Below are 27419 nucleotides of genomic sequence, written 5' to 3'. Positions count from 1 at the left end.
AACATCACTGTGAAATAAGGAGGTCTGTGTGGTTCGTGATTTTATTTTTTTTTCTATTGTTGCAATATGGTAATGTGTTCTGATAGTAATTTACTCATAGGGTGTTGGAGAAGAGAATGGATTATTTTAAACTGAAAGTCTACCATGAAGGATGATTTACTAACAGAACGGGCCATTACAGTATGTGGGAGGAGAAACAACAGTGATAGAAGAGATTGATAGTGATCGGTTGTCCGTATTTGAAGCCTATGCAGAGCTAAAGCAGTTTGGTTACGTGGAGGAGAATATCTCAGCGTTGTGGTTCAAGGATCCTACACATGAAAACATGGAGGAAAATTTGAAGTTGTTTAAAGGTGATGCAGATTTGATTGCCATGTATAAAATAACAGAGTTGAGAGATTATGTAGAGTTGTATGTTGTGCACAAGGTTGAGGAAGAAGACGTGTTTCCTGTTGCTGGCTACATTGATGTTGAGGAGGATCATGGGATGGTTAATAAAAGTGAGGGACAAGAGCTAGTTGTGTATGGTGGAGAACAAGCAGGGCGAAACCAATCTGAACCAGGTGCTGATGATTCTGGGGCAGAGACTAGAGACAATGACGATGATGTTAATCAGGAAGCTAAGTTTGGTAATTCTGGTGATAGTGACAGTCTTGATTCAAAGTATAAACCATCTGAAGAAGAGGACGACAATAAAGATGATTTGTACTTTATCGACTGCGAAGATGAGCTTGATCCCGATGGAAGTGGGTTTCAGGATGTGAATGTCATGATTGAAAAACGCAGGGCTGTGAAAAGGAAGGGTGTGGCAATTGAAAACTTTGACAATGATGAGGGAGCAAACAATGATGAGTTAGATTTGGACCACGAGTTTGGAGTTGAGGGGTCAGATTCAGACCATCAGGGAGTGAAGTATCCAGTTCACAAGGCACAAAAAGACGTGACTGCATATGTTGTGCAAACCGCAAGGGTAATTACATTTAGGAAGTGTGATCTGAAGAGGGTTAGGCCTGTTTATTCCGGAGAGTATCCTTTTTAGTTGTATGCTGCAAAAATTGGAGAAGAGAATACTTGCCAGCTTCGCAGCATGAATTTGACTCACACATGTACACAAGCACACAGGGTGGGAATTTAACATTCGAAATGGCTTGGCAAGGCATTTAAGAAGAAGGTTGAATCAAATCCCAAGGTGAAGATAAGAGAGTTGGTTTCAAAGGCTCAAAAAAAGTGGAACTTGACTGTCACTAAGTCAATAGCAATGAGGACTAAGCAGATTGCATTGGATGAAATTCAGGAAACCTTTCGAGAGCAGTATAAGGGGATTTATGACTATGAACATGAGCTCTTGAGGGCAAATCCAGGCTCCTCTGTTCGCATACAAGTGCAAAGGTCCTTGACTTTAATAATGAAGCATAAGCCTCATCCATGACCAATTACTGCATCATTCAAAAGATTTACGTGTGCTTGGAAGCATGCAAGCAGAGCTTCCAGCATTGCAGGTCCTTCATTAGTCTAGATGGTTGCTTTTTGAAGACACCCCAGAAAAGACAATTGCTCACTACAATAAGTTGGGATCTGAATGATCAAATACTACCCATTGCATATGCGATTGTAGAGACGGAGACCAAGGACTCATGGACTTGGTTCCTAAATCATCTTGCATCTAACATTAGGGTTAAGAAGATGGGAAGATCCACATTCATGTCTGATCAACAGAAAGTAAGCATATTTCACCACATTTTACTTATGCACATTTACATTGTGAATTACTGCATATCAAGTATCCCTAACTATATGCTCATTGATTTCATGAGTGTAGGGTTTGTTGCCAGCATATGAGGATGTTATACCAGGAGTGGACAATTGATTCTGTGTGAGACACTTATACAGCAACAACTTCAGGAAAAGGTTTCCATGGTTACAACTGAAGCAACTAATGTGGAAGTGTGCTAAAGCGACTCACTGGAAGGATTGGGAGAGGTACATGGCCGAACTGAAAGCTGTGAATCAGGAAGCTTTTTGGTACTTAATTGCTATCCCTCCTAGGTATTGGTCTAGATCTAGGTTCGCCTTTAATTCTAAAGTAGATACACTGGTTAACAACATGTCTGAGAGCTTTAATTCTACTGTAATTGATGCTAAAGAGAAGCCTATAGTTATGATGTTAGAGGAGATCAGGGTTAAACTAATGACTAGGTGGGCAGAAAATAGAAAACTTGCTTAGAACTATTCAGGGACAATCTTACCTAGGATTAGAATTAGGTTGGAGAGGAGGTCTAGATCAGCTGGGGAGTGGCGGCCATATTGGTCTGCAACTCAGAAATATGAGGTTGTTAACGAATTAGACAAGTTTGCTATTGACTTAGGCACTTATGAGTGTTCATGTAGAAGGTGGTAGATGAGTGGCATACCTTGTGTCCATACTATTAGTTGCATCAAATTCAAGGGGCTTGACTTGGAACTTTTTTGTGGCTGACTATTATAAGAAAGAAGCGTACTTGAAGTGCTACGAGTCAGTCATTCACCCATTGAACAGACCTGATTTCTGGGAGAGAACAACACATCCTGATGTTATGCCACCCCCGTATAGAAGGCCTAGTCACAGGCCAATGAAAAAGAGGAGACCAACTGCTGGAGATGAAGAACAAAGCAGTGGCACTCACTTGTCAAGGAAGGGGGAGAAACAAAAGTGCTTTATATGTGGTTCAGTTGAACACAACAAAAGCAGATGCCCTAATTCTACTGAGGATGAGGTATGCTTTTTAATTTTTCTTGCTTCTTGTCTGAAGTTTATCATATACCTAATATTGTTGTGGTTAATTGAAATTGTTTCTTAGGCCCAACATTCAAAGAAGTTAAGCAAAGGCAAGCAGAAGAAGGGAAGCATCAAATCACAGTCTCCAGCTACCAAGGGAGAAAGGAAGACTGCATCTTCACAGCCCACTCCTAAACTAGGTGTCAAGCGAAAAGCTGCTTCAACAACACAACCACCATCTTTAGCCCAGTCCAATTCTGCAACACAGCCAAAAAGGCCTAGAGGCAGGCTCAAGAGAACCACTAAGCCCAACTGTTCAGCCCAACATGATCCATAACTCAAGAAGCTTGCCATCCCAATAAGTTCAGCACTTCTTTCATCCTCAGCACAGCCAACCACCAGAACTTTTCTCGCATCTCAGCCAACCCTTGCCACATCTTCAAGCCAACCTATTAAACACTTCTCTGTTATGCTTTCTGGAGCACCTTACATTTCTCCAAAGAAGTTAAAGTTAATGACAAAGTTGCCTCCAAAAAAATGGGAATTGCTTTAGGAAAATGGAAAACTTAGCATCATATTATCATATTTGTATACAATGTATGTTGATTTATTTTGAGTTAAGTTTGTGTTTAGATTCTGGTAATGTCAGTGTGGACTTGTTAACTACTTTTTGTTGGTGATATTTTTTTTATGAGCTACTGAATGTTGTACGAATTATTGGCTTGGACCAACCAATCCTTTTGGGATTAATTATGGGTGTAAAACACTATGTTTATTATGTATGTTATTCTGACATTTACCATGTTGAGTTAAGTTTGTCTTTGTTTCATGTTTATGACATTGTTATGAAATTGTTCAGTAATAGAACCCATGTATTTGCCAAGCTAAAATTCTACTATCATTTTAAAAACTAACCATGCTTACATAATTGTCATTCATACATATTGAAACAGATTCAACAGAACATATTTAGGAAACCCACCTAATAAATAAACCCTAACCCAATTTATCTACAACAACAACAACAGCATACTCCTACACACATTTCATACCAGGTTCAATAGAATTACACACTGTTGCGTTGCTTTAAAAAAATTCTGTAGCAGCAAATACACAAATCCAACCCACCCAAAAAACCTTAACACATCAACGACCTTCAGCTTCCACTCTGCCTCTCTCATTCTTCATTTCAGCGAGAAAACCTTCCTTCTTATTTTTGTAATTTCTGAGTGTTCCACCTCTGTCTCTGGATCTGTTCAATGAAAGAAGTTGCAGTCTTGTTGTACCTACACATATCCACCGACCACCGTGTTTACTCTCCATTCCATCACCCAAACGACTCACTTCAGAAGAAAAGAAAAAAAACAAACCTCAAAGTAGACACAGCCCCAGAATCTGCGACCTGGGTTCTCCTTGGTCCCCGAGGTTTGCAACACCAGCCTCTCACCATGGGAACAAAGTAACAACCTACCATGCGAGGAAAATTTGCTTCGAGACGAGGTTGAGCTTTGGACAGCCATAGCGTTCTCCCTCCAAGAGGTTGACGATTGTGGAATCTGCAACAGTGGCTTTAACATTACTTTACCCTTTTTTTTCCATTAAATATATATTTATAATGCTTTTCTGTTGTCATAACTACCGATAATGAACGAAAGGGCATTTATGTCTGAAAAAATTATAAAGGACGATTTTAAAATCAAATACAACATTAAGAACGATTCTAAATAAAAAATTACATTAGGGACGATTTCGATTATGACCCTTAACATTAGAGACTAAAACAATACTTATCCCTAAAATAATAGTATGAAAATTTCTGCTTATTGCATAATATTATCATATGGACAGAAATAAATTTTCTCAATTTTTTAATTAAAGAAATAATATATAATCTCTAATTTGTTAATTTCTTTTATATTTTTTATTTATAAAATTAATAATAAAAAATTACGATTTATTCTCTCAAATAACAAAAAAAAAAATCCCAACCCCTCACAATGAGCAAATGACTCATCAAATGGAAATTTGCACTTTGCCCCCCCCCCCCCCCCTTTTCTTTCCTCTTTATCTATTCTATCTCGGCATGAATCTTGATCATGATAAGATTTGGAATTTAATTAGTCAAGTTTCGCGACTATTTTTCTCACATAAGCTAATCAAATATTTGTCTCATGAGTCATCCATAAATAAAATATAAAAGGGAATGACTTTAGGATACCCCATAATAAATCTTATATCCTCTGATCTGTCATTTATTTTATTATTTATATGAAACTAAAACACCCCAATTAAGTTTTTGACTTATATTGCTTCTCCATCTACGTACGAAATTCCATCCAGTGCAAAATTACTACATATATTTTAATATATATAAAATTTAGTTAATATGTGTTTAAAGACATATGATAAAATTATTAATAATAGAAGGTTTTAAAAATTTTTAATAAATACAAAATAAATATATTAAAAATAAAAAAATTAATTTATAATTTTAACATATATCAGCACAAGATAACAAAATCTTTCAATATATTTTCATTGTTTATTTTTTGTTTTTCTCAAATTTTAAAATTATTTAAAGGTATTTCTGTTGATATAAAATTTTAAGTGTATTTTTATCAATAATAAAATTAAGAGTACATTTTTGGTAATTTATCTTATAGTATTTGTATCATTTTTAGATAGATTTTAGAAAATTAAAAAATGATATAATAATACAGTATTGGATACTTATACGAAACTTGTAAACTTATAAATATTAAAATTAAATCCAAATTACAGTATATAAACATTATCATATATATTACAGTAATAAATTTAATATGATTACAATTATAAGAAAAGGTAAACGCCGCGCTGTTTTATATTGGGGTAAGTTGGGTTGTCCTTTTTGACCCCAAAAAAAAACTCATAAATAGGTTTTACTACTTACTAGATAGAATAATTTTGATAGATCATTAATTTGTAAGGAATTTATTATTCATATTTAGTTACATAGGGTTGATTATATATATAACTTATAAAGCAATGATTATTAAAATGATTGCGAGTCTAAGTAAACTCGTGGAACTGACCTAAACTCGACTTGCGAGTTAACTTGTAGACTCGTGCGAGTTAACTCGTAGAGTTCACTTGTTATGAAGTTTATATATATATATATATATATATATATATATATATATATATATATATTTACTTAATTCTAACCCTTTGAAATTAACAATATCAATCTTAAAACATATAGTAAATTAAAATAATAGCACATATTATAACAAATACTTTAAAATACACATTTAAATTCTCTACAATTATTTTTATACAAATACAACATAGAACAGATAAAATTAAAAATTTTAAATCTGTAATATTAAATCTTTAATTGAACATTGAACAATATCAAATAATCAAATTAGAAACCCAAAAATTAATCAAATTATAAATTATACTAACACTATAATTTACCAAAGCTGCAATAATGAAAGTAAAAAAAAAAAAATTATAAATCTTTAACTCTACATAACTAAAATAATAAACATTTGACAATTCAACATTCAATATAACTTCAACAATCTGTTTACGACATATAATTAACTCTAATCAAAATAATTAATTACTAACAGTCATGAATGGATGAACCATCTGACTATCTAACATAAACAATAAGTTATAGGCTAAAATTAGAAGCAATAAAATTTAAAAAATAAAAAAAAATATAAATCAATAAGCAAAGGCTTAAAGAAGTGGCAAAGACAAACAAAAAATAGAGGATGCAGAAACAAAAAAAGGGCAAAGTCCCAGCAACAGTGGACATATGACAAGGGTGCAGCAGCACGAAATGACGGCGACAAAGAGTCATGGACTTTACAACGGCATGAACCAGAGCAGAGATAGGACTGTAGGAAAAGTAGTCGAACTCGTGAACGGTGATAACACGATGGAGTTGCGGATAGTGGAGATGTGAAGAAATACAGAGCAGAGTGCAACAGAGGTAAAATTCACAAAGACAATGACGCAAATTAGAGTAGAGGTAGCAGACGCAGGCGAACCTCGACAGAGAACGACAACTGTGGCAAAACATGGAGAAAGTGAGAATTGAGAGAAACGATGCAGATGAGTGAGTTGTGAGTGAGTTTTCTTCCATTCTTTAGGAGTGTTATCGTAACCCTAATAGAAAAAGTAATTTTTTTTTATTTCAAAATGACGCTTTCTTTGAGTAAAAATGAAAAAAAAAACACAAACTCGCTAACTCGGTCTTAGATTCGCAAGTTTGACCGAGTCTAGCCGAGTTTATTTAGGATCGAGTTTATATCCGAGTTAACTCGATTCCATATTTACGAGTTAACTTGCGAGTTTGACAACAATAAAAATAATATCTCCTTAAATATAATGTTGTATAATTATCAAACAACTATTTGTATAATCAAATAGTACTTTACCTTTAATTATGTCAAGACTAATTGTCTATCGTGCTAGTCAATTGAAGCATTAATACTCAAAGGAAAAGGGCAAAACAAATTAAATAAATTAGTGAGTAGATGGGGAGTAATTTTCCGAGTTGCTTTTTTCAACTACACACTAAACTGTATACATTACACGTAAGATCTTTTGAAATTTGAATATTGTCAATTTGTCATGCATAAGATTATATTCCATTTGAGAGTCAAAATCCAGCAAGAAAAAGACTACGTTTGCAGTTTTTTATTTTTTTATTGGATCGCGTATTTGATTTTCTGATGAATTTGACATTAGCCATGTTTTAAATGTTCATTAAAGATCATTCAGTATTATAAAAAAATTAACAAAATATAATTAAAGATCATTCGTTTCACGTGAGGTGGTTAATATTTTAATTTGTGTATATTTAATAAATAATAAATTGATATATATCACTTGAATAAGTTAAACTAATAGTATAAATAATACATACTCTTAAAAAGACAGATATATCATAATCACTTAATTAACTAATAACTATGATTGTATACTTTCATCCATATTTATCCGAGGCAATGCAAGACACATATATCATAAAAATTAAAGAACCATTAGGTGACTAATATTTTTCCTTTATATTTAAAGTAATATTAACTAATTTTTCAATATTCATAATAAAAATATTGAACTCCATACACTTCTCTATAATAAATAATGCTTACTATTACTTTAAAAAATTCTTAAGCCATTTTGCAGAAAGCTTTTCACACCTTTTCATATCATTGTTGTAGTCCACAAAGTAAATTCCGAATCGCACTGTGTAGCCTTCAGCCCATTCAAAATTATCGAATAATGACCATATAAAATATCCTTTGACATTTACACCGTTCCTTATGTTGCAAAAAATAAATAAATAAAATGATAAATAAATTCTTAAAGAATTACACTTTGAATAAATTAGTTATAAAAAAAATATTAATAAAGTTTTTTTATAATAGTAGATGTGGACACATTATCTTTAAATTAGTCTAGATAATTAGAATAAAAAATTTTAATTTAAATTAATTTATCCACATCTGTTATCGTGAAAGACTTTATTGATATATTTTTTCTTCAGCAATCAATTTATCCGAAACGTAAATCTTTAAAAATTTATTTGTCATTTTATTCAAAAGAAAAATTAGCGAATCAAACTATATGTATAAATTAATATAAATATCAAGAAATTAAGTGGTCTCTATATACAGAGAATTGAAAGAAAAAAAAAAAAAAAACTTACCAAATTGCTGATCGAAGATAAAAAAGATGATCAGTGTGAAATTTAATTCTGTAAGGATCAGCAAGAGCTTCCTCCAATGATAACGTTGGATCATTATATTCGTCCACACCTATAAATGATGTCAAATACATACTCTCATGCATACCAAAATTAAAGAAAATACGTACAAGGATTGTTAGTATGTATTTATTACCATTCTCAGTAATGTAAATCAAAGGATTGTTGTGCTTTTCCTTGATGTAGAGCAGCAGGTAATAAAGCCCTTTTGGGTAAATATAGAACCAAAATGAAGCGGCCTGAAAATATAATTAAGTTTTAACGCGTGAATAATAATAATGTAAAATTTTTTATACAGTCAATTTATACTGTAAATTAGTATATCAAAATTAAATTTGTATATTAAATAAACATATAATATATATGTACTATGTACCTTTGGACCTATGGGTATCCCATCTCGCTCAGCTATATATATTGCATCACAAAAAATAATAAAATAGGCTAACGTTAAATAATTCAAGTTTTATATATATACAATTTAAAAGAAAAAATTATTAGAATAAAGTATATTTTTTGTTTTTAAAATTTGTTAAAAATTTTTAAAATATTTTTAAATTTTATTTTATTTTAATTTTATCCATTTTTTTTTGCATCAAATATATATTTCTGATGGCTAATTTTTTAAAAAACTTAGGACTAATTCAGCAACGAATAATTTTACAAGAATAATCATTAATACAAACAAATTAGAGATAGTTATCATGTATTATTACTGGATTAGTCTTAAATTTTTTAAAAATTTAGCTATCAGCGGTATATTTAGTGTAAATCGAAAACTTTTAGATAAAATTAAAACAAAATAAAACTTAAAGGTATTTTTAAAATAAAAAAATATGCTTTATTCAAAATATTAATAGAAGTGTGTCCTTATTCTTCCTTAATAATTACTTGTAAGAATGGTAAGAGAATCTGTGAGGTAAGAGGGTGTGGCATGCTGAAGATGAGGTGCATCGGCAGCATAATTAGCAGTGTAAAAGTTTAGTCCAAGAAAATCAAATGAGCCATTGATTTTCATGGCTTCCTCTTTTGAAAACTTTGGCAATCTTTTTCCAACCAAGGATCTCATGCTTAGTGGATAGTCTCCTCTGGTCAACGGTTCCATAAACCTGTTAAGTAACCAATGTTATATATTAATAATTTATTATTTTAAAGGAAAAAAAACTTCTATTATTGTATATATAAGCTTATTATTAAAATAATGGAATTAGTACTGACCATCCAAACATGAAATCAATTGCTCGTTGAGCAGCTTCTTGATCCAATTTGGTATCCGAAAGTGGCACGAACCAGTGAGATATCAATATTATACCTATCAAACCCTTTGGAGGAGTAGTTGTTTTATTTTGCCTTTCAAGTAACAATGGTACCTGCAATACATTTTAATTACACTACTCTTTCGATCTAAAATAATAAAAAAATGTTATGGACACACCGAAAAACAACCACCAAATTAATTATTATATATTTGTATAGTATACATATATACATACAAAAACATAATTAGAAATAATATAACACCTAATATTTTTTTGAAATATTTAAAATTATAACCGTGTTAGGTGTATATCAAAATCAACCACTAGTATAAAATAAAAGTTAAATAATACATATATTTATAAGAATATATAGTAACTGATTTTAGTACGTGAAAAACTACAAATACTATTTTTATTAAAATTATTTTCTTTTATTTAACTTTTAATAGCATTATTATATAAAGGAAAAGTACGAGAAGTTAATGGAATATTTGTACAATGAAGATTCAGGAAGTATTAGAGATATAACCATTAGTGTTACCTTTTCCCTGAAATTTTTGGAAAAAGTGGTATCATGACATGGTATTAGAGCGCTAACTCCGAAAAGTTAAGAGTTCGATCTTTGGTGAACCCCAAAATAGTTTACTCGGATGATTATTCTAGATAGTACGAGGGATGTTCATTTTGTAACTCAATAGTGCATTGTCTCCCTAACGGAATCCTTATAGAAATTCTGTTACAGTACCTGATACTTTGCCTTGTACAATTGAACAACAGCTGCATGAGCAAGGAGAAGGTGGTGTGCCACTAAATAGGGTTCAATTCCAGAATCACCACCGGTGCAGTTTAGCTTTTGCCAATCGGAACAACGTCCCGGCGGAAACATCCCTATTACATAGCCAGCGGTGCTGAAAGTCGATGGTTCGTTCAGAGTAATCCAATGTTTTACTCTATCTCCAAACTCCTTAAAACAAAGATCCGCATAATCTTGGAAATCATCACTACCAATTCATCATAATAAAATAATTATTAATTTCTTAGGAAAATTGAAACAACAAGCTTTCCTATATTTTTTTTAATTTAATATGTCACAAAATCATTCCTTTTAAAAGTTTAATGAATTACAAAATGTAATTTGTGCGTCAAAATCAGATACTAAAATCCGTTATTAATATATTTGTATATAAATACATGTATGGTTTAATTTATTTTCAATGTGTATTTATATTTTAACATATATTTTAGATTGATGGCTGATTTTAGTAGTTGATTTTGATATACATGTAGCATAATTAAATAAATTAATATAAGTGGGCAGCTTATGAATGATAACAAAAGATCAATTTTAAATCTTTAATTCATAGAAAGTATGATATTATGAAATTATTTCTTTTAAAAATTTAAATTAATAAAAAATATACTAATAATTAATAGATATTTTAACATATGGAAACTAGCTTACACTATGCGAGGGCTTAAAAAACCTCCATAATCATCTTCTAAGGCTTGAGGAAGGTCCCAATGAAAGAGGGTAACAAATGGTTGTATACCTGTAAAATTAGTCATCCCGAAACAATTATCAACTATATACCGTTACCACCATAAACAGCATGAGAAATTAAGATGCAAACTCTAACCATTAGCCAGCAGCTCATTGATGAGGTTGTTGTAATATTTGATTCCTTCTTGGTTTATACCTCCACTAAGCGTTCCTTCTGTGGATAAGAATTGATTAAGGTGAGTTAATATGGACCTACATGTAAAGTTAAGTTTGGATAAGAATTGATCAACATTATTATTCAACTTACTTGGGAGTATTCTAGACCAAGAGATAGAGAATCTGTATGCATCCAAATTAATATATTTCATGATCCCAACATCCTCCTACAATATGACAAATCAAATCAACTCATTTTACATTTAAGTGCACTTACATGATACTTATAGTTAATAATTGCATTTATATAAAAATTACTACATGAAGTAAAATTCTTTCTTCCTATAGTATTTTTCAATTCAACAGATTAACAATAACTAATAATTCGTCTAGATCTAAACTCTATTTAAAAGTATATTAACCATTGAATTGTTACGTACACAAGCTGAAATTCGAATATGGATAAATGCATATATGCATACCTTGTAGCGGTGATATTGGTCAATGAGAACATCCGCATTGCTTCTGTCCATTATTTTCTCTAATCAACATTGAACAAAACAATGTCTAATCAATATCTATATAAATTTTGTTGAAGAAAATAAAATAATTATTGAAAGAAAGTAAAAAAAAACCTGGATATTTGTGAGTGAAGGTATCCCATATACTTGGACCTCTTCCACCTTCATTTGCTGCACCTTCGTACTGCGCATCGAATGTAATAATTATTAATTGAATGAAGTTGAATTCAAATAATTGAGATGGATAGATACATACATACCTGATATGCAGATGCGGATGTGGCAAAGATGAAACCTTCTGGAAAACTGCTCCGATTGAGCGAAGAAGAAGAACAAGTAGCAAAGACCACGCCGATAACAACAACGCTAATAAACCCCTTCACTGTTATCTCAGTTGATCTCAATTCAGGATTTGCCTTTTTTCCTATATATATATAACACAACTATTTTTTACTAGCAACTTGTTTTCTTCTACTTTTTGCTGGTTGCAATGACTAATTAATCGTAGTTAAGCAAGTAAATATGTAATCATGAGAATTTCTTTTATGTTCTAGAGCAAATTAATACTCTTGTTCTCCATCATTTATTTTGCCAAGCCAATTAGTTAATTTTTTTTTATTCTAAATTTTAAATTTATAAAAGTGTTAATTTTAAACACTTAAAATTAATTTTTATATTTTTTCACTAAGGTACCGTCAGGGCACATAAAAGTTTCATAGCATAAATTATTTTACATGGCAGCAAATCAAAATCAAAGGTTTTTTATGATTATTTAAGTTAACTTTATTCTTTCTTCCTTTCTTTTTTTTTTTCTTGTTGGTTGAAAAACAGAATTTATATTTTTTATTAGGATCCACTGGGGAGACAATGGACTATTTGTACAATGTGTACAATGGCTATTAAGTTATGAAATGAACATCTCCTATACTATTTAGAATAACCATCCAAGTACATCTTCTCGAAAAATTAGTTTAATTTTTGGGTTCACCAAGGATCGAACTCTTAACCTTTCAGATCTAGCGCTTTAATACCATGTCATGATACCACTCATCCCAAAAGATTCAGCTGATGAAAAAATGTAACACTAATAATTATATCTCTAATATTCCATAAACCTCCATTGTACACATTGTATAAATATTTCATTGGCTCCTCATACTTTCCCTTTTTATTAAAACAAATAAATCTCTAATTAGATCGTGAGCATGACTGGATGACAATAGTGATTAATTATCCTTGTCTGTATATTCAAGTTAAATTAGATCTATCTTCTAATCATACAATTACTACACCAACTAACATTTTGCACACAATAACTTTTCAACATCGGTTACTCTTCTTCTTTTTTTTTTTTTTGTCTTAAAGATGGATGACTAGAGCAAGTGACGATCATTCAGAAGTGGGCTGGATCAGAATGCTAGGCACCGACTAAGCCAAAATCTCTCTAACCCAATTTTCCTTTTTTTTTGGAATGGACCCAATTAGCCTTAAAATAGTGTATTAGCTCTGTGTCGTTATCATGAAAAAAAAACAACTGTCATCATGGACCAAGACCAAAAACTAAAATAATGCTGTCATTATTATGGATGGCCAAATAGTTAAAAGAAAAGAAAAACACAAAACCCTACACTAATTTGTTTAAAATTTACACAATATTTATGATTATTCAATTCATACTCTGTCCAAAAAAATAATTATTCTTATCATTTGCGAACTTCTATGCCCAGTTTGCTTTCTTCCGAGAGAATGAACGGGCATTTAGCATATGGATATGAAGGAAAGTCAAAGCAAAAGTAACCCAAATTGTATCTCAGTCAAATATACAAATCTTGTGAGTTAGAATTCTTATGCACGCATTTTCATTATTATTTAATATTTATTGATTTGGACTTCCAAATTCCAACACATGAAAACACAATTTATGGAAACAAGATATCTGTTAGGCATAGTAGTTTGCCAAACATCTCAGCAAAGCACCATTGTTGTTCTCTTGTTTCATTCCTGAAAGAGTCACTTTATATTCTTATAATCTGATTCATGAATTCATCTGAATTTACTCTTTTATAGACCAAGAGACTATATAAAGCTCCAGAGTCCAGAGACAGGATATAGAAGGCTATTATTTAATTTGAAGAAATTCATACACAAAGACTAACAGGTACAGACTCAAAAGATAACAACTCAATAATAAGAAAGCTGATATTGTTGACACATAATCTAATAAATTCTCTATAACTCGGTGTCAAGAAATTTCTCATGAGACGCAAAGACAAAATTTCCTTTATTTTAGAAACTTGGCAAGCATAGCCTCTAAGGAGAGATAGGGGGAACATCAGAGGCATGGTCATAACTTCAATGGAAGATCATAAATTCTTTTTCTATCTCAAACTGAAAATAGAGTAAGGGACAAAAATTGATATCATGATATAGAACTACAACCAGCATAACAAACTCTCATATCAATGCTCGAAAAAGGAATTAATCGCAGGGAATCAACCAATGGAACCCCTTTCAACCATCCCCAAAGAACAAATACGAAGTAAAATTAAGGTCAAAGAAATAAAACAAGATAATAAAAGTAAAGAGCTCAAAGATTAATGGGCCTCATTCCCTGTTTCGCAATTTCGACGGGTCACATGAGTAGGAAACCTATTGCACCATGTTCTTACTTGCACTGCACACCTGCTTCAGCAGCCCGACGAGGAGTGCTCTTACGCCGGCTTCCATTGTGCCGAAATCCATTGGACTTTTCCAATCCATCCGTGTTCAATTGATTTCCAACACCATTTTCTTCCTCAATAGAGTCTAATTTCTCTTTCACTTGTGTGTTTCGTTTCCTTTTCCTTCCATTCTCCACTACAATGGAACTTTTCATCTCTTTGCCACTAACTACATTGTTGACATTGACATTGTCATCCTCTACTTTTTCAACTTCTTCATCATCAAATTCATCTTTAAGAGGTTTTTGTGGCCTTCCTCTTCTCTTTTGTGTGGGAAGCTTTTCATCCTCACCACTTCCAGCATCTTCATGATTAGTAACATTTAGCTTTTTACCCTTTCCTCTACCTCTACCCATAATCTTAAAATTCTCAGCAAAGATATGATCATACAAACATGGATCTCTGCAAGCAAATCAAGCCAAGTTACAAGACTTTCAGTAGAGAACTAGAGATATCAAAGGATTATAAACTCTAACTTCAAATTAAACAGGGTGCACTAGCATATTCTTCCCACCAACACCTATTTATAATCGAGCATATGTGATATGTATGTACTCACAAAAACGAACACAAAAGACACAATCCTATAAGCCGCGCAGCATAGTGAAATGAAAATCTAAGAGGTTAATGATATTAAAGCTATGACTGAATTTGTGCATAGGCAAAATAAGCCATAAGAAATATCACTCCGTCCCAAGTCCCAACCATTTCTATAGATGAACAAAGGACTTCTCATTGTTCTTGCACCATTTTATTATTCCATTCATTCACAATAAACAAGTTCTTTGAAACCCTGATTTTTCAGTGACAGAATAGTAAAACCCAAAAGATATTGCAACCACAGATTGGTTTCACATGCAGCAGCTGATAGCTAGGTACAGAAAGGTATATTCCCAAAAATTGAATCCGATACTGTTTTAGTAAATAACAGTCAGATTAGGGCACATAAGAACACAGTAAGAGGATTTGGCGATTCAACGAAAAAAGAGCAAATCAAGTGAGAAATAATGCACAACTAAGCTTCTAATCTAAACAAAGTATCATTTGGAAGATCCACAATAAACCATACAAAGTATTAAATCCAATAACAACAAAGCGAGACAAATAAGATGCATAAACCAACGAAAATACTGACCAAAAATGTGGATAACTCGGTTGACATCTCCAGCATAAGACTGAATGAATGGAATCTGCTGCAGCAGAAGAAAACTCTACAACAAGCAACATAAAAAAAAGAGTTAATTTATATATCTCAATCCATAAAGCAAGTAGAATCAAACAGCGAAAAACGAAAAGCTGAATAAAGAGAGTTAAATAAGGAAAAGAAATGATCTGAATAATGAATGAAGCAGCAAATAGAATACCGAGCTATATGGTGAAAGAGTGAGATAGGAATGGATTGAAAGGAGTTGGAAGAGTGTTGGTGATGAGAATAAGAATGAAGAAATCGTGAAAATGAAACAGAGGCAAAGAAAGTAGGGATAGAATACAAGAGAGAACAAAACTGAAGAAGAAGAAGAAGAAGGCGTGAATGAGAGAGAAAGAGAAAGAGAGATATTTGTCGATTGCCTCTTCACTCTCTACACAGACCTGTATGTAATTTGTAAAAATATTTTATTTATTTTATCATGGGGTCAATATGGTAATTAAGTAGGAAGTGGTGAAAACTGAAAACAGCCTAGATAAACCAATTTGGATTCATTCATTTGCTGTTAGGTTTGAATCTCATCTTGTCTGTTGTGTACACATATTTCTGTGTATTTAGATTTATTTTGGATAAATAATCTAATTAATTTAAAAAATAAATAAATAATAAATATTTAAAAAGTACTTATTTTAAGAAAAAAATAATAATAAATTATTATTATAAGAAAAATTTTTATTTATTTTTCTATAAACACTAAAATAACTTTTTAAAAAATTATAATTTGATTTTAAAAATTGTATCCCACATTAATATTATACATTTTTATAAATTAAAAATTAAAAAAATAACTTATAAACTTTTCTAAACGGGATGTTAGAATTTAAATTTTTGATATTTTCTCAAAAAAATGAATAAGTTAATTATTCGACTAATTTAAATTAGATGTAATATTCAATTTTATAAATTTGCAGGTAATTTTTAATTTAATTTTTCAAATTTTAATTATCTCTAATTAATTTTTAAATTGATGTAGATAATTGGATGTTACACTTGATTTTATAAAATGGTATTGTTTCAATTTTAGTATTTAAATAACCAAAAGACGACATGTAGGTTGTAGCATCTAACTGATTATTTATGTCCTTTATATATTGAAAATTGTCTTAAAAGCTAATACAAAATATTTATAAATTTTAAGTATTAACTTTTTAAATTAATTACTAACAAATTTATTATTTTTAAATAAAATTTAAATTTATAACAAATTAATTTTTTATTTGTTGAGTTTGGAGATAAAAAAAATATAGCAAATAGATAGATCTCTCATCTCTTTAACTAAGATGTCCCCAACTGTCCCCTAACAACGGTACCCTGTGCCCTAAATCTAACGTCATTCAAATTTGAGACATTCTATCATACTACTAGTTCTGCTGCTTTGTCACGCCGCCTCTAAAAATTTTATTTCTATCCTTAACTTATAAATACTTACGATTAACTAAATCACTTGATTTAGGTAGATTTTTAGTATAATGTAATGCGTTCGCATTATAAGGGCAGAAAAGTATAACAATAAATTTATCTGGAAAGTTCTTCATGGTCGACTTCCGGTGCTTGTTCAGATTCATCACCGCATTCCATCTATATCGCCAATATGCCCTTGTTGTCATGAAGCAACGGAAACAGTCACTCATTGTTTGATCGATTGCTCTAGAATTAAAGACGTATGGTCTCAGAGTTATCTTCGTGACTGTCTTCCCCCTCAGAGTTCTAATGACTTTTGGACATGATGGACTGCATCAACAGAGATACTTAACCCGTTGAAGAATGCTGACCGTAATCCTCAATTGCTTGCCATCATTTGCTGGAACTGCTGGAAAGCTCGCAACCAGTTGATTTTTGAAGGTTCTACTTCTATGCCGTCTGCCATTCTAGCAAGTTCTGTCAAGTTGTTTCGTGAAATCCAAAGAACTCCCAGTTTAGGTCGTCATCTCCATGAGACAAGCTCTTAGGTGCATTCAATTTGATTTATCATTATTTCTTCTTTAAGATTTTTCTTTGTTTTTTGACCATACACCGTTGAATGAATACAGTGTAGTGTTTTTGAGAAATCCCCACCTTTTATTATGCTGTCCTGCTTCTAGACATCTTTGTATTTCATTTTTTAATAATTAATGAAATATGTAAGTATAATACCCACAACTAATTGGCCCTAGGATCACTCACTCATATAAATGACACTATCATATTTTTCATCTCTCAAACTCACTAACACTCATAAAACAAGGAAGAGAATTTTCACATTTCAAAACATACACATTTCATTATAGAACACACAAAATACATAAGGCATATATGCCTTTATATAGGCAAAGTTTCATACTAAAAGTTCATGATTCTACTAACTTCTTAATACACATACTTATCCAACTTTGCTTCTTCCTTTGACTATTCAAATAAGTAATTTCTAGCACATCTTGAAAATTCTTCATTAAGCTTAGTCATCAATCTTGAACCTTTCAATGCACTTCATGATTCTTCTAGTATGGAGGTGATGAGTGCAACTTCCTTTCAATTCCAATTCAATTTGATTTTGAACTTCTTCATTGTTGTAGAATGTTGTAGTTATACTACTCTCTTGAATGTTCTTGGTTATTCTCCAAATTTCTAACATCTTCTAGTAAATTAATGATTATTGTTTTCAATTCAAACTTTGCTTCTTCAATTCTTTAACCATGCTTCATGAAAATTTTAATCTATGCAAGTTGATTTAAAATTTTTAATCAACATTGCCTCCCTTAAATCAAACTTGCAGAATTAATCATTCCAAGCATCTTCTTCAATTTGTAAAATAATTCAGTCTTCAATGGCTTTGTAAATATATCTGCAACTTGTTCTTCAGTTGGACAGTACTCGATCACAACTTCTTTTTCATTCACCAACTCTCTGATTTTGTGAACCCGAATATCAATGTGCTTCGATCTTCCATGAAATACTGGATTTTTGCAAAGTGCAATAGCTGACTTGTTATCACAAAATATTGTTGTTGGAGTACTTTGTTTCTCGTTCAATTCTTCAAGAATTTTTCTTAGCCAAACTGCTTGTGTTGCACAACTTGCTGCTGCTATATATTCTGCTTCTGCTGTAGATAGTGCTACTACTGGTTGTTTCTTTGACGACTATGAAATTGCACCAGAACCAAGATGAAATACAAACCTGAAGTACTTTTTCTTGTTTCTATATCTTCGGCCCAATCACTATCAGTGTAGCCAACAAGGTTTACTTCATTAGTATTCTCATAATAAATTCCATCATTTAAAGTACCTTTGATATATCGAAGAATTCTCTTTGCCACTTGCAAATGGTTGGTATAAGGCTCCTCCATAAATCTGCTAAGCAAACCAACTCCAAATACAATATCTGGTCTAGTCGCAGTTAAGTACCTTAGACTTCCAATCAAGCTTTTGTAATATGTAGGATTCACTGTTCTTCCTTTATCTTCTCTCAGCAACTTGAACTTCTCTTCGACTGGAGTAGAAACTGGCTTTGAATGCTCCATCTGAAATTTCTTCAAAATATCATTTGCATATTTCTTCTGAGAAATGAAAATTCCATCATCTCTTTGAACCACTTCAATGCCAAGAAAGTAAGACATCAAGCCCATATCTGTCATTTCAAAGTGCTTTATCATAGCCTCCCTGAATTCTGCAATTACCTTCAAATTGTTCCCAGTAAAGATCAAATCATCAACATAAAGACACACGATCAAGATATCTCCAGGTTCAACGAACTTGATATAAAGAGTATGCTCAAACGGACATCTTCTAAAACCATTCTCAATGAAATAAGAATCAATCTTCTTGTACCATGCTCTTGGTGCTTGCTTTAACCCGTACAAAGCTTTCTTCAATTTATAAACTTTATCTTCTTTTCCAAGAACTTCATATCCTGCAGGTTGCTCGACATACACTTCTTCTTCTAAAGTGCCATTTAGAAATGCAGACTTAACATCCATTTGATGTATCTTCCACTTATTTTGAGCCGAGAGTGAAATAATCATACGAATAGTGTCTAACCTAGCAACATGAGCAAATACTTCAAAATAATCGATACCTGGCTTTTGTTTGTATCCCTTAGCAACTAATCTTGCTTTGAAACGATCAACTTCACCATTGGGTTTGTACTTAGTCTTGTAAACCCACTTTACTCCAATCGGCTTCTTATCTGTTGGTAAATCTGTCAGCTCCCATGTGTCATTCTTTTCAATGGCATGAATCTCCTCATCCATTGCTTTCTTCCAATTGTTGTCTTTAAAGGTTTCTTCAAAGTTCAACGGCTCACAATCTGAAAATAGAGCAAAATTTATGATTTCTTCATCAGACGGATTGTTGTCATTGCCAACTTCATAATCTGCTAATCTAGCAGGTAGTCTTCGCTCTCTTTGAGGTCTTCTAGATGATTCAGGTTGTTCGGTTGCATCTGGTTGTCTTTCTTCTTCATCATCACATGTATTTGAAATTACAATCGGATGTTTTTCTGTCTTTGTGTCCCAGTTCCACATGTCTTTCTCATCGAACGTCACGTCTCTGCTGATGATTACTTTCTTTGTTTCTGGATTGTACAACTTGTATGCTTTTGAGTCTGTGCTATAGCCAATAAAGATACACTTCTCGCCTTTGTCATCTAACTTCTTCATTAATTGATCTGGTACATGGGCATAAGCAATACACCCAAAGACTCTGAAATGATGAATAGAAGGCCGCTTTCCACTCCAAGCTTTCTCTGGAGTTTTATCACGAACACTTTTTGTTGGACACCTGTTTAAAATATGAACTGCTGTTGCAACTGCTTCTGCCCAAAACTCTTTAGGCATTTGTTTTGACTTGAGCATGCATCTGACCATATCCATGATGGTTCTATTCTTTCTTTCAGCCACTCCATTTTGTTGAGGAGTGTATCTAGTTGTTAGTTGGTGTTGAATTCCGTGTTGCTTAAAGTATTCTGAACATGTAAGATATTCTGTTCCTCTGTCTGTTCTGAGAATTTTGATTTTACAGCCACTTTGTTTTTCGACAAACGCCTTGAATGTCTTAAAGACATCACATGCTTCTGATTTCTGCTTCAGAAAGTATACCCATGTATATCTACTAAAATCATCAATAAAAGTGATAAAGTACCTGCTACCACCATTACTTGGAACTTCTACAGAACAAAGATCTGAATGCACAATTTCAAGTAATCTTCTAGCTCTCCAAGACTTTCCTGTAGGGAATGGATCTCTGTGCTTCTTTCCCAGTTGACAAATCTCACAAACACAATTGGGAATATGAATCCGTGGTAGACCAGAAACAAGTCCTTTTCTTGACAGGTAGTTTAGGCCAGAAAAATGAAAGTGGCCAAACCGCATATGCCATAACCAGTTATCATCAAGTATCACAGAACTCATGCAAGAGGGATTAACATGTTGAATTTTTAACGGAAACATTCTGTTTGAAGTCATCTTTGCTTTATCAATGAACCTTCCATTGTTGTCAAATACAGTGCAATATCCACGATAAGTTATCATCTTATATCCTTTCTCAGATAATTGCCCCATACTCAGTAAATTGTAATCAAGTTCAGGAGCATAGAAAACATCAGAAATATAATTCAGAGAACCATCTTTCAATCTGATTGGTATGTGCCCTTTTCCTTCAATAGGGATCTTTGTACTATTACCAAACTTCAATAATAGTTTAACTGAATCATCTAATGAAGAAAATAACTCCTTTCTACCAGACATATGATTACTGCAAGCATTATCCAAGTACCATATATTTTCATCTTCAGCACATGAATTACTTGTAAAAAATAAAGTCTGAGTACCCGAATTATCATCAGTATTTTGATGCTGATTTTCTGTAACGTGTGCTTGATTGTTATTCACCATTTTGAATCTGCAATCTGCTGTTTTGTGTCCATACTTTCCACAATGAAAGCAGTTGAAATTGGTTCTTTCTTGATGAAAATTTCCTCGACCTCTTCCTCGGTTGACAGGCCTGAAATTCGTTCCACCTCTTCCTTGATTATGTGGTGTAAAATTGTTGTAACTTCCTTGGTTGTAATTGCCACGACCTCTACCTCTAAAACTTCCTCTGCCTCTATTGTGAAAATTAAAAACACGACCTCGTCCTTCTTGTGTACGACTTGATTCTGCAACGTTGTTGAAATTCACTCGACTTTTCAGGGCTTTCTCGGTTGATTTTTCAGACTTCTCTAGTATTCTACTGATGTGGCTTTCCATGGTTCCTTGCAACTCTGCAATCGTCATAGTATCCATATCGTGGGACTCTAGTATCGTAGTCACCACATGGTCATACTTCATCGGCATGGTGCGAAGAATTTTCTCCACCACTTTGCTATCGGGCATATCTTCTCCATAGACTCTCATCTTATTGACAAGATCTGTAACACGAGTAAAATATTGCTCAACGGTTTCTGAGCTCGACATCTCGTACCTTTCATATTCTCTTCTCAAAGACTGTAGCTTTGCTTTTTGAGCTTTATCTACGCCTTTGTATGACAGCTTCAACGTGTTCCATGCTTCCTTTGCACTTTTGGCATTTGCTATTTTGCCAAATACCGTATAATCTACTCCTTGATGAATTTGAGATAGCGCCAATTGATCTCTCCTCTGTTGGGCAGCATCTGCTCCTTCTTGCAAACCTGGTTCAATGAAATTCCACAGGTTCTGGGCCTTCAAATGGGTGGACATCAAAGTCTCCCAATAACTATAATCAAGTTTCCCATCTAACTTGGGACCGGACCACACAATATTGAAAGTGTTTGCCATACTGACTCTATGAATAAACAACTATGTGAGAACTCTCTCACACCTCACAAACTCTCAAACACCAGGCACTGGATTAACCAGCTCTGATACCAAATGTAAGTATAATACCCACAACTAATTGGCCCTAGGATCACTCACTCATATAAATGACACTATCATATTTTTCATCTCTCAAACTCACTAACACTCATAAAACAAGGGAGAGAATTTTCACATTTCAAAACATACACATTTCATTATAGAACACACAAAATACATAAGGCATATATGCCTTTATATAGGCAAAGTTTCATACTAAAAGTTCATGATTCTACTAACTTCTTAATACACATACTTATCCAACTTTGCTTCTTCCTTTGACTATTCAAATAAGTAATTTCTAGCACATCTTGAAAATTCTTCATTAAGCTTAGTCATCAATCTTGAACCTTTCAATGCACTTCATGATTCTTCTAGTATGGAGGTGATGAGTGCAACTTCCTTTCAATTCCAATTCAATTTGATTTTGAACTTCTTCATTGTTGTAGAATGTTGTAGTTATACTACTCTCTTGAATGTTCTTGGTTATTCTCCAAATTTCCAACATCTTCTAGTAAATTAATGATTATTGTTTTCAATTCAAACTTTGCTTCTTCAATTCTTTAACCATGCTTCATGAAAATTTTAATCTATCCAAGTTGATTTAAAATTTTTAATCAACAAAATATAACCTATTATCTTTGAAAAAAAAATTTTTGTATTTTATTTTTTAATAATTAATAAAATATAACCTATTATCTTTAAAAAAAAATAACAATAACGTTTCTTTCTTTCTTATATTCACTCACTCGATATGACAGTGAGGCCTCATATTATATATTATTATAATTATAATAAATAAATAAAAAAGTGAAAATGACGGTGGTCTCATTCCAAATATGGATAGAAGCTAGAAAGCAATACACGCTAAGCTAAATTGCATGTGTTATGGGTTACAGCTATATAAATAGAAACATCAATATGTTTCAAGGTAGAAATCTACATATAGTTGTCAGTTATTTTAATGTAAAATTTATATTTAAAAATTATTAAATAATTTAATTAAATTAATTAAATTATTATTTATAAAAATTATTTTTAATATGAAAAGAGAGATAGTATTTTTTTATATAAAAAAAATTAGTCTATTTTTAACTATTAACTTTTAAATAAACAATGTACCTTAATGACCACTTTTTTACACATTTCAATCTCAATTTTCAAACAGATTCCCCAATATCGGGTAAAAAAACACGTGCGCTTTCCACCGGTTAATGTAAGACCTGTATGCACCACATGATAAATTGCGATGACATGTATTGTATGTACTAGCTCCTTTTTGTGATCAGAGGATTTTCTATTTTTTATTTTTTGCGACTAAATTCAAATAAAGGAGATGGCTACAACATTATTTTTAAGAAAGGGACGATCAAATGAAATGAAAGTACTGTTTTTGTTCAAAGTTTGGATCAACTACTCTTATTATGTACTTCATAATATGATTTTCATAAATTTTGTATAAAAAAATTCAATTAATAATTTTAACATTAAACCTTTATATTATATTATTATAAGATAATAAATAAAAGAAATGTAGCATTTGACTTTTATAGTCCAAACCTAAAATGAAGCATAGTTGTCCCCCTTTATCATTGCGACCAGTTCTTTCTTTTCCGTTATGGACTTATGGACTCGCTTCCATTACCATTTACCACATGACATGTTGTGTAGTAACTAATAAGAATCTTCCACCTGTTGGTGTTAAAGGGATGGGTCCTACGTTTAAATTTTCTGGGCTTCTCATGGGCCTGGTTCGGTCCACATACAACTCACTTCAACAAAAAAATAAAATAAGAACAATCAATTTTCCGATCCAAGAGGAATAGAAATAGCAAATGCGTATATGTTTCACAAAATATCAAGGTTCAGAAAACCGGACCATCATCAAACTGTTCTAATCATTGATTCATTGATTTATTGGTTTAATCGGTTTAATTGGCGAATCAACCAAAAAAATCGTTTTAGAATAGAATAATAAATAAATTATAAATACACGTCCTAGAATATAATTATAATCTAATATAAATTTTAAAATATCTTCAAAATTTAAAACACCACATAAAATATCATCAACCAAATACATATGATCTTATCAAAATACAAACTCAAAAGTTAAATAGTAATAAAAGCATATCTAAATATTAAATCCTAGCATCAAGTTTATCAATCATCAAAATCCGCAAGAACTTGTTACAAATTTGCTTCGGTGGGATGATCTTCACTTTCATTCCCACCCTGTTGAGTAGAAGAATCAAGAGATATGAAATTAACAAAACAGATATGAAATTAAAAACAACCACAAGATCACAACACAACACAATGAACATTAACAATTCTGCCCACAGCAATTCTGCCTATAGCATTCAGCCAAATAACAATATTGCAAAACCGAGTAAGTTTCCAACATTAACAAAATAAAGTAACAAATTAACAATTTGCTACAGCATTCAGCCAGTCAACAATATTGCAAAACAAAGTAAGTGTAAAAGTGCAAAAGTGCAAAACACCATTCAGCCAGCTAACAATTTGCTACAGCATTCAGCGAGTCAACAATTACAAAACAGCAAAAGTGCAAAACACTAAAACACCAGTAGCCCTCTTCATAGTCTTCATGTTTCTGTATCAGAGGGTGAATTTCGAATACAATAAAAAAACTTACTAACCAACAAACAGAAATTACAATTGGAATACAATAAAATAAAATACCATAATTAATTTAATTTTCAGATTATTTATTTCTTATACTAACCAACAAACAGAAATTGAGCAGAGAAACGAAGAACGAAGAAGATGAGCAGAGGAAGTTCACAGAGGAAGTTCACATAAATTGAACAGAAATCGAAGTTCACAGAAAAAAGAACAGAAATCTAAGTTCACAGAGGAAGTTCACAGAGTATCAACTTCATGTTTCTTCATGTTTCTTATACTAAAGAAGATGAGCAGAGGCGAAGAACAAAGAAGATGAGTAGAGGATGAGTCACTCACCTGGGGTCGATGGAGGGCTACTAGTGTTGAGGACCACGCGACGATGAAGACGATGAGAGAGCTACTGGTGTTGAGAAGATGAAGACGATGGAGATGGAGGGCTAATGGGCAAGGAACCAGGCGACGGTGGAGGACTACTGGGGCTGAGGACCAGGCGACGGCGGTGGCGCTGACGACCTGAGACCGTGGCGACGATGGAGGGCGACTGGGCGGGTAGGGTTCAGACTTCAGAGGGCGGCTAGGGTTCACTCACTGTGAGACTGAGATAGTGAGATGAATCATGAATGAATGGGGGTCGGGGGAAGAAGGGAGGGTGGGGTGCTCCACGAGCGGGTCGGGTTGGGTTACATTTTTTAATTTTTTTTAAACAATAAAACGGCATCGTTTTGCATAACTGGCCGGTCACCAATCCGGCACAACTGGCCGGTTTTCAGCCGATTCACCGGTTTTCCAGCGGTTATTCCTACTGCGGTTTTTAGAGGAGGACCAGACCATTTGCATCGCCGGTTCGCGGTTAAACTAGTTGAACCGGCCAGTCCAATCCGATTTTCAGAACGTTGTAAAATATTAATGCTAAAGAAAAAATAATCTAAAATTATCTTATTTAACTTAATATAATTTTATGTATATAATATTTAAAATTATATATTTATTATATTTAATATTATACATTTATGTTTAAAATAATTAATAAATATGAAATAAGACAACTTTAAACTAATTTAGATTGATTTTTATTATCTCCTAAACACTTTTGTTCCACAAGAACTTACTCGAAGGTACTTTTTCTTTCACAAATAGCAAAAGACACTCAAACACTACTTTGAGAGTTGTTGCCACTACCTCAACCTGGGCAGTGACAGCCCTCCATCTCCTCTCTTCTTCTCCACCAAGTTTTCTTTCCTTCTCCTCTTCTTTTTTTTCCCACACCTATCTACCTTGTTTTTGTCTCCTCAATTTTCTTATATCTTGTTTTCTTGAATTTTTTTTTTCTGTCTTTGGCTTTTAGATCTAGGATAGTCTCTTCGAATTTATAAATGAAAGTTGGGTAAGGATTCAATAGTCCTAGAACATTTGGACCATTAAATGGTCCCATAACAAAACATATTTTTTAAGTTTTTTAATAACTGCTAAATAATTCTTTTCTAATTTTAATTACAAATTAACTCCATATATCTTATTTAATTATAAAATTATTTTTTATTTTATAAATTATTATTTTATCATTCATCTATTATGTTTATTAACAATAAAAAATAAAAACAATAAGGAATTAGATCTTCCATTGATCGTAACAAACTTTTTGGCAATCCCAATCGATTAAAAGTTTATCTTTGATCCGTTACATTTGTCCAGGCTGTGAAATCATGTTTCTTAGAAAATCAATCGATTGGATTAACAAAACAATCGATTGGATTTCAGGTTTCCCATAACTCAATCGATTGGACTTTAAGTTATCACAAAATAATCGATTGAAAATTGTAAGGCAGTATGGTTTTTAAAAAAATCAATCGATTGGTCATATTACCCAATCTATTGAATGATGACCAGAATGTGGGTTTCTATAATTCAATCGATTGTTTATATTATCCAATCGAAAGTTACTTTTATAACCACCTGAAAGCTTGTTATTAGAGTGAAGAAAATGACCACTGCTGATATTTTTGCATTCTCAAAATTACTTGTGGAAAAACCATT

The 27419-nt window shown here is 32.3% G+C and overlaps 2 protein-coding genes and 1 long non-coding RNA gene across 3 annotated transcripts; all 3 read right to left on the bottom strand.

Annotated features, from left to right (window-relative positions):
- Positions 1-7605: 7605 nt before the first annotated feature.
- Positions 7606-12358, bottom strand: LOC112706618 (beta-glucosidase 12). Its single transcript, XM_025758011.3, has 13 exons — positions 12223-12358; positions 12077-12146; positions 11924-11982; positions 11593-11668; positions 11422-11499; positions 11247-11334; positions 10530-10785; positions 9744-9895; positions 9417-9634; positions 8902-8933; positions 8662-8764; positions 8469-8577; positions 7606-8079 (listed from the first exon to the last, which is right to left on the bottom strand). Exons 3-13 carry the CDS (start codon positions 11972-11974, stop codon positions 7914-7916), a joined length of 1329 nt encoding a protein of 442 aa, XP_025613796.1. The 5' UTR covers positions 11975-11982; positions 12077-12146; positions 12223-12358; the 3' UTR covers positions 7606-7913.
- A 1951-nt stretch (positions 12359-14309) lies between these two features.
- LOC112706617 (uncharacterized) lies at positions 14310-16274 on the bottom strand. The gene is made up of 3 exons (XM_025758010.2): positions 16047-16274; positions 15818-15893; positions 14310-15084 (listed from the first exon to the last, which is right to left on the bottom strand). The coding sequence occupies exon 3, from the start codon at positions 15036-15038 to the stop codon at positions 14628-14630; it is 411 nt and encodes a 136-aa protein (XP_025613795.1). The 5' UTR covers positions 15039-15084; positions 15818-15893; positions 16047-16274; the 3' UTR covers positions 14310-14627.
- Positions 16275-24203: 7929 nt separating this feature from the next.
- Positions 24204-26046, bottom strand: LOC140174898 (uncharacterized). The gene is made up of 2 exons (XR_011865010.1): positions 25722-26046; positions 24204-24508 (listed from the first exon to the last, which is right to left on the bottom strand). It is a non-coding gene; the product is annotated as an uncharacterized lncRNA (long non-coding RNA).
- Between the last annotated feature and the right edge of the window lie 1373 nt (positions 26047-27419).

The sequence above is a fragment of the Arachis hypogaea genome, chromosome 8 (assembly GCF_003086295.3).
Source record: "Arachis hypogaea cultivar Tifrunner chromosome 8, arahy.Tifrunner.gnm2.J5K5, whole genome shotgun sequence".
NCBI lineage: Eukaryota > Viridiplantae > Streptophyta > Magnoliopsida > Fabales > Fabaceae > Arachis > Arachis hypogaea.
This window is presented reverse-complemented; position numbering and strand designations above follow the sequence as displayed.